The sequence below is a fragment of the Corylus avellana genome, chromosome 10 (assembly GCF_965113065.1).
Source record: "Corylus avellana chromosome 10, dhCorAvel1.hap1.2, whole genome shotgun sequence".
Taxonomy (NCBI): Eukaryota; Viridiplantae; Streptophyta; class Magnoliopsida; order Fagales; family Betulaceae; genus Corylus; species Corylus avellana.
In genome coordinates, this window is record NC_142499.1 from 13,163,573 (window position 1) to 13,172,445 (window position 8,873).

The 8,873-nt window shown below is 35.9% G+C and overlaps 1 protein-coding gene across 1 annotated transcript in view; it reads left to right on the forward strand.

The window, feature by feature from the left end:
• RIF10 (polyribonucleotide nucleotidyltransferase) overlaps nucleotides 1-6,784 on the forward strand; it is a 45,210-nt gene extending 38,426 nt beyond the window's left edge. Inside the window, exons 18-25 of the mRNA XM_059606700.2 lie at nucleotides 1,507-1,580; nucleotides 1,684-1,791; nucleotides 1,868-1,962; nucleotides 2,171-2,234; nucleotides 2,613-2,666; nucleotides 2,741-2,782; nucleotides 5,201-5,682; nucleotides 6,325-6,784. Of these exons, the coding sequence (XP_059462683.2) occupies nucleotides 1,507-1,580; nucleotides 1,684-1,791; nucleotides 1,868-1,962; nucleotides 2,171-2,234; nucleotides 2,613-2,666; nucleotides 2,741-2,782; nucleotides 5,201-5,587 (824 nt within the window). The 3' untranslated portion in view covers nucleotides 5,588-5,682; nucleotides 6,325-6,784. The remainder of the gene's footprint in view (nucleotides 1-1,506; nucleotides 1,581-1,683; nucleotides 1,792-1,867; nucleotides 1,963-2,170; nucleotides 2,235-2,612; nucleotides 2,667-2,740; nucleotides 2,783-5,200; nucleotides 5,683-6,324) is intronic.
• Nucleotides 6,785-8,873: the final 2,089 nt, after the last annotated feature.

The following is an 8,873-nucleotide window of genomic DNA, read 5'->3' on the forward strand; positions in this document are numbered from 1 at the left end:
GATCAGTTCTTGGTGTTTCGTGACTGGTTCATATGGTTTTCTTCAATGCATACCAGGTCCGGTTCAGTGTGATTTCTGACCAGCTCAATGGTTTTCTTCCCGATTCAGTGTGTTTTCTAACCAGTTTAGCATCTTTTAGAGCCAGTTCTGTGAAATTTGTGACCGGCTCAATGAGTTTCATACCCGGTTCAATGTGTTTTTCACCCGGTTCAATTCATTCCAGGTCAGTTCCATGTGATTTCTGATCGGTTCAGTGTGTTTTCTGACCAGTTCAGTGATTTTCTTACCATTTCAACTTCTTTAAAGTTGGTGACGTTTCATGTCCGATTCAGTTGTGTTTTTGCCCAGTTCATGTGGTTTGGGCTACATGGTGCTCCCATCGGTTTTGTTGGTCAGGGGGAGTCGTTCTCATTCCAGTTATTCACGTGATTGCTGTTGGTTGTCGAGATCTTATCGGCTTTGGTGTTTTGCGGTGAGATCTGACCAGCCTCAGTGTTTTGCAATGGTTTCTGACCGGTTCTTGGTGTTTTCCGGCAAGATCCTACCGGCCTTGTTTTGTGGTGAGTTCCAACTGGACTTGTTGTTTTCCGGTGGGTTCCAACCAGTCCTTGATATTTCCTGGCGAGATTCTCTGACCTCCAGTTGCAATTTCCCACCGAGTTTTTGACCAGCTTTGACATTTTTAGCGAATTTTCTTGTTATTTTTATTTTTATCAGTTTTTGTATTGTGTGCTCAAAGCTGTTCTAGCTTGAGGGTGAGTGTTAGTATGTTTTTCTAGGTGTTTTTTCGTTTGCTTGTTTTTTCGAAGCTAGATTTATATGATGTATATGCTCTAACTTGAGGGAGAGTGTTAGAAGCGTTATTTAAGTTTGTGAGTCATTTAGGTTTGGAGATATTTTAGTCATTGTATTATTTCTCTAAACCTATATGATAAGATGTGTGGTAGGCTACGTAACAAGTTGAATTGCCTCTACCTTTTGTGTTTAAACTCGTTCATGTAAACTACAACACCACCATTGGAATGTAACACTCTGATCATAACATATATACAACAGGATTTTTGTTTGGAGTGAGATATAGGATACCTTTTTACTTTTGATTGCTCACTTTAGTGGTGTCTCCTTTATTACAATGACGGTTAGATAAATGACTGAACTTTTATGATATCTTCAATTGTGACACCACCTATGATGATAGAACATGAAGGATTATTTATGATTTTCTATTCAGCAACTATTCATTGTCTGTTGTTTATTTTTTAGTTTACACGGTTCTTTTGTCCATATATTTTGTTCTTTGGATGGTGCTTATTTTCCAGCTATAAACCCAATCCATGTGGTCCTATTTCTTACTTTTATAGAGCCATATTTTGACTTAAGTTATGGTTTAGAGATATCTTTATATGGTGAAATCAGTTTGAGCGCTACTTTGTCCTATCATTTTGAAGTGAAATTAATTTAATTGTCTTTTTCTTTTTCTTTTTTCCTTCATGTTTCACAATTCAGCTGAAATGTTGAAATGCTCACCTGCTCCCTCAAAAAGCCTTTCTAAGTACGCTCCATTAATTCACATTATGAAGGTTTGTTTCCTACCCACAGAACTCGTTATATTGCAGGGCCAACTAGAACTGATGACCTGCAACATGTAATGTACTCCTTCCTTGGCGTATTGTTGTTTTATAGGTCAAACCTGAGAAAGTAAACATTATCATCGGTTCTGGTGGGAAGAAGGTCAAGAGTATTATTGAAGAAACTGGGGTAGACGCAATTGACACTCAAGATGATGGAATAGTAAGATCAGATGAAGACCTTATCTTGGGTTCAATTATTAAACTACTACAATGTCACATATTTTTGGCTTTTGCAGGTGAAAATTACTGCAAGGGATCTATCGAGTTTGGAGAAGTCAAAAGCTATTATTAGTAGTCTGACAATGGTTCCAACTGTTGGTGATGTCTATAGGTAGATAGCATTGGCCTTTTTCGTTACTTTTTCTTACTAGTAGGCAATTCATTCTGCAGACAAAGATGTGCATAACAAAGTATAGTTCTCCAAATGGTCGGAGTTCAGTGTTGACTAGGATCTAGGAGTTCCACCTATTATCTGTGCTTAATTTTCTAGACTTTAATTTATGAAATTGAGAGATATTTGACTTCTTTCCTCTTTTCAGGAACTGTGAAATCAAATCAATAGCTCCTTACGGAGCTTTTGTTGAGATAGCACCTGGACGGGAGGTATATATGTAATCCCAAATTGCTAAAAGCACAAACCTTTCCCAGTTGATATTTTCTTATTTTGCTGACAAGTATAATTGTTTATATTTAATGTTTGAATTCTGTTCTAAAGTTATATCCTTCTTAAACCAGTTCTTTTTCTTGAGTTTCAAGAATGTTTCTAAGGGATGCTGGTGCTCTTGTTGTAGTTTTATAGCAGTAAAATATTTAAATGATGTGATCAAATGGATGTTATCTTTTTATATATCAATCAACGAATGATTTTGCTCTACTTTTTATAAACCTTACGCAACACCGATTTAAGATTTCTTTTATGGGAGGAATTGGGGTCAAAAAGTATATCCACAAAAAATATCTCAAATTTCAAATTTTCTGCAGGGACTTTGCCATATTAGTGAATTGAGTTCAAATTGGCTGGCAAAGACAGAAGATGTAAGCATCTCCTATTTTCTCAAACCATAAACAGATGTCATGGTAATATTTATATAATATTTTTGTTGTTACAGGCGTTTAAAGTTGGAGACCACGTTGATGTTAAACTTATTGAGGTATGGATAACTACTTTTCCAGATACTCCCCCCCCCCCCCCCCCCCCCCCCCCACCACCACCCACCCCTCTCTCTCTCTCTCTCTTCAATATATTCTATAGCATGCGAAGTTTTATCTGGTGAGTAGCATTTATTTTGCTTAACTGCCTTATTGAGAGACGTTGCTTTGTATCCACTGCTTAATTTGATGAAAAATTGACCAGTTGGGTACAGTAAACATGATGAAAGCCCATATTGACTCCTGTTTTCCAGATACAATTAGGAACATATGAAGGAAGACTTTTTTTTTCTTTTTTGAGGGGGGGCGGGGGACTACACTTAACCCCTTCCAATTGTCACCCACCCACTCACCCTATTTGCGAACACTCCCAAAAACTTTAAAATGTGACAATCGATACTCTAAAAAAATGCAACACTTTCAAGTTAACCCTTCTATTAGCATTTTCTGTTAACCAGGATGGTAATCACCCAATTTGACCTACACATGACTAATTTTTACAGTTCTTGACTACTATACCCTCACATTAGATTTATGAAAATAAAATTGTGCCATAGATGAAAAAAAAGAAGAAGAATCCACCACGGCTAGGGCATGGAGGACCCACCTTCATGGACATGATCGTGGGTCTCTGGCCATGGTGACACATAGCTTGGCCGTGTGTCTCTCCCCTTTCCATGGCCAATCCCTCCAGGGCCATCGCGGTTGACCAACGAAGGGTTTGGTTTTTTTTTTTTCTTTCTTTTTTAAATATTTTATCTGATATGGAGTTCATGGAATTGGATGGTATCAATCAAAATTGATCATGTGTTGTGATTTCCGTTTAACTTGATAGAACATGCAAACAGAAGAATAACCTGAAAACACTACATAGTTTGAAGGGTTTGTCATTGAAAATTCTAAATTAACCCCAAGGTTGACAATTCGGTGAATATCTCATTCTTATCACTCAATCCAACTTATCAAGTTTATCAATTTTCAATCCAAACGCCACAAAGATAATCACCAAATTCCAAGCAAATAGAAAATAAATGAACACGGGGATTTTAATAATGAAGTGAAAATTTTTGAAGAACTCTTCAAAAGAAAAGCCACTCTGGAGGCCAGCTAAGCCTAAAGGAACCCACTATAAAAAAAAAAACCTTTTTTACAGACTAGTCAACTTACAAAATCTTTGTAAACTCAGCTTACAACACCAACAAATGACCTGTTTGCCTCCCACCGCAATGATTGCAGAACCTCTGGCATTCTTATGTAGAATTTCCTCTACAAACAAGCTTCATCCATTGCAACTCATAACTCTAGTGGCTGAAGCTTTTTCTATAGTTTGATTTTTAGCTACCACAGAGAGGATGTGTGTCTGTTTTGGCTCAAAACTGTTTAAGAATCTCTCCAAGAGTAATGAACAATACCTTATGAAAATTGTAGGTCATTAGGCTTATATAGGTGAGGTAAAATCTGTGTTTTAAAAACTAAGTGAGCTAACAATTAAAACTGCATGCGGCCAGTTCGTTCGAATGAACTTTAGCGTTTCAAACGATCACATCTTTTCAATGGAGCGACTGTAGGGTTTCAAAAGATCACATCGTTTAAACCGAATGAACTACGATCAAGGCTCTTGGGTTAAGTATGGGACATGATGCACATCTTCAAAAATAGAACGAAGTGTGATCGAACTTGTGATCAAACCTCTCGGGAATTCGAATGTGAAGAGATACACATTCTTGATCGAACTTCTGATTGAAGTCTTCAACTCTTCAATTCCAACCTTTTCTTGAACCGCATTTTATACTGACTCAATTGTAGATCAAAATCTACAACTTAATATGTTTTGACTCTGAATTTGTCACTACTAAAGCCTAACAGTCACTTTTTAAAGTTTGGGAGTGTTGCCAAATAAGATAACAATTTAATAGGGGGGGGGGGAGGGGGGACTCGGAATTTTACTAGTGGTCTCACATTGTAACACATGTTGCTGTTCTATTGGTCACAATTTTTTTGGTAGGGTTTTCAAAATCTCGTTCATTTCTGATATTAATTTCTGACTTTTCACGTGTTAGAAACTTCTGAACTAGATCAACAAACTCAGAAGGTTGATAAAAAGGTTTGACATAAATTATTTTAAATTGTTTTTTCTAGAAATGGTTTCACTATGTTAATCGTAATAAACATGAAAATGTTAGGTGAAATTACTAAATTATTTGCTGGTAATGATAATGAAATGATAAATTATTACTTAGCAGTTGCCCACTGTTGAATATTCTATCAATTTTTCCTGCTTGATGGATCCTGCATAGCCTTATTAAAATCCTGATAAAATGATCCTCGCTCTCCTAACTTTTTCTTGATATAGTTTGCTTTTTTCTGGATTTCGACTACTTAGTAGAACTTCTCTTGATAATCATGAGAGTGGAATACAGGTAAACGATAAGGGACAACTTCGCCTTAGCCGCCGAGCACTACTTCCTGATGCAGATCCTGAGAATCCCAGTGCAAAGCAAAAAACACCTGAAGAAGGCTCAGGTAAGAAAGTTGTGAATGCTCCAAAGGACGGTTTGGCTGAAAAGAACAATGAAGAGCCCAAGGACAAAAGTAGCACTACTAAACTTGCGAGCTCTACTAGAAGTACTGCAGCAGAGGATGCTCAACTCCCTCAAAAGAAGTTCATCCGGAGATTGGTTGGCGCAGCCAAAGATAGGTCCACTACTATTAAAGACACTTCAAAGAAGAGCAGTAGTAAAGAAGTCAGTAGTGTCTCCAGCAAGGATGAAACTAGTTTAGTGAACGGAGAGGCTAAAATTGGGTAGTAAGTGGATATTCCTTTCCTGGTGTTACACAGTGTTTGTTGGCACCATTCCCATGATGTGAATGACAGTGCAAGGCCCTCCATTCTGCAACAAGGGTATGAACTGGCTACTTCTATCACATATTACTGGTATAAAAATTTGATTTATAATCAATATCAACTGGATGTTATTTTGGTGTTAAATAGCTACTTGTTATTCACTGAGTTGGGCCCCCATTCAACAAGGAGTCAAAAACCTCATGTATTGGTCTAAATATTGCTAATGAAGTTCTAGTTATTCGTATGTCCATCATTGATCTATTTTTGGAGTGAAGACTCTAATGATGGTGATGATGATAGGTTGATAACTAATGCTGGAGTTTATATGCCCATGCTGTAATCAACAACAGAAACCCTAATACCACCCGATTGGTTTAGATATCAAGTATGTGTGTTCTCCCAATGAAGTCTGATGGCTTTTAACTTTTACAGCTTTTGCAAACTCATTAAAGCTTCTTTGTGTTTATTTTTCTTTTCGTTTCTTTCCCCTTTTTCGAATTATAAAAATTTAGTGCTTCATGTTCTTATTCTTGTTGGTTCTGAGCTCTTTGAGTATGATTGTCCATGATGATAAGATCTTCATGTTTTCATGGTCATTATTTTCTGATCAAGATGTTAATGGCATGTAATTGATACTCTCTCTCTCTCTCTCTCTCTCTCTCTCTCTCAATGACTGATGGCTGATTGCGTCTTTGACAGGAGACTTCATAACAATATTTTTCCAGCAGGGAGCATAAATTGTAATGTATTCGTCAAATATTAACGTGGCAGAAGGAACCTTATCAGCCATGGCTCTCTCATCATGTCCTTTTCAAAGGCTGAAAGGGCAAGGGGAGATTCATTGAAGCAATAGACTAAACCAGAATTCCCATTTTTGATGTTGGGTAAAGTGTCCTGGTAAGAATGCTTTGGAGTTATGGTACTTCATCACCTCTGCTACAACATTGCTTTTGAAGCTTTCAGAGAAGGATGTCATAATGCTACTTTCTATTCAACTCTTCTCAGGTTTTTATTTTTAATTTTATTTTTGGCTAGTATGTGAAGATACAGCTCCTGTCGATGTTGATACAATACTTCTTTCTGTTGGCTTGTTCCAAGCGCGAGAAAACTGTGTTGTAAATCATCATACTTAGGCTTGTCTTTCTCATTCAACGATTTATTTTCTGATCACTTCCAAAACCGTGAAGCGTACAAAGCAACGTCAATAGCCTTGTGCAGCAACTTACAATTTTGACCTAGTCTACTCCCATAATGGCACATAGCAGCTTTTCCCTTTGATGACCACTGTTAGTGTAAGAGTTTATTTTTATTTTTTTAATCTATGGGTAAGATGAGAAACATCAACAACAAACAGAAATACAAGGAAGAGGGGACGGGGTCGAGAGAGAGAGAGAGAGAGAGAGAATGGAGGAGACCAGAAGACTTGTCGGAAGAGCTAGGGGAGACAAATAAAGTGTTTATGTTGAACCAACAAGGGATTGTTGCTGCTCAATCATAAAGGCTTCTAGACGACCACAATCTCATTGAGCCATAACAAGGGGCGGAGGGAAGGGGGGTCGAGATGGGTCAAATGCCTCCCCTCAACCCCCACAAATTTTCCTTACACCAGTATCTGTACTACTCATTAGACATCTTGACAAACGACTCACACGACGTTTTGCCCCGTCTTTATTAGTTTGTTTCAGAGTTACTGGACTTTTAGATTTAGACGAAGTGTGGAAGACGACCTGTTATGATTTCTTCAAAATGCACCGTTTAGAGTTGTGTTAGTTGACAAAAACGCTCGTTTAACTTGAGACTTGCAGACGAACTGTTTTAAAACTTGTCAATTGCCCTATTTTTTGTTTCAACTGGTCACATCTGTGTCGGTATGTCACCAACCTCTTTTTTTTTTTTTTTTTAATCAACCTCTTTTGTTCTTATCAAAACTCTTGTTTTGATATATATAAGTCATAAACAACAAAACTTTAAACTCAAAACGTTTTTTTTTTTTTTTTAAGTTAAAACTCAATTGTTTTTTTTTTTTTTTTTTTTAAGCAAACTCAATGTTGTTGGTTTAACGCATCAAGGTCTAACTTAAGAGGAATCACAGTTCACTTCAATGTCTTGATTTGGTAAATGAGAGACTTTTCTCCAAACCGACTTAATATATGTATCTATTTAACGACACCCACAAAGAAAACCTAAAGTATATATTTAAGACATTGAGTTAGAATTTGTGAATTTCAATTCCTATGAAGTTTGAGACAAGTTCAACTTTGAACGATGACCATCGGTTTTTTTTTTTTTTTTCTTAGTAGTTCTTTCCAATTTTTTTTTTTCTTTTTATCTTTTTAGTTTTTTTTGAGAGTCTAGTAGGTGTAAAATGAAAAGACATAGCAAAAAATCAACATTTCTTTTGACAATTTTTCTTTCTAGCAAAGTTTCAAGTATGTACTTAAATTTTTATATTGATTAAGTTTTTATATTTAAATTGCTCTTTTAAATTATTTTTCTATGAATATGTAGTTTTTATTACATATTTTTTTTGTGTTGAATATATAATTGTAATTACATGAGATTATGGAAAATAACAATGATTATATTAAGCTTCAATCAAATTTTAAACGAGCTTGTTCGAGGTAGATTTAACAAATTTGTCAATAGGTCATTGCTTAAAAAAAAAATTATGACTACCATGCTAATAGAGACCAAACCCAAAGAGCATATTTATAAAAAGGACATTATCAACTAGTTAATCATGATTTTTCAAAAATACAATTTGAAAAGACATGACATCGCTTTAATCCAGTATGGTTCAAATAATATGTTGATCGGTCGGAATACAACATTTCATAATATGAAGACTCATCAAGGACAACTGAATAAATAAACGCTAGATTTGAGAAAATAAGCTGTAAGGTATATTTTATTTGTTTTAAATAGTAATTAAATTTTATTTAATTGTTTATTTATTTTTTTAATATTTTTAACCAATATTTGTTTAACTTTATTTTTTAATCTTGACCCCCTAACCCAAAATCATGCCTCCACCACTGATAGCAGTAATAGCTTAAAGGATTGTTGCTATACGACCATTGGATAACCATAATTCCACTAAATAATACCAATGAAAGCTTGCGATCCAGTTTAGGTGCTATTGCTATGGGACTATGATGCAATTGACATATTATTTTTGGAAGCCATGATGCTCACAGGGCAAATGACTAGCATATATGTCCATGGACCCCATATCATATTATATTGGC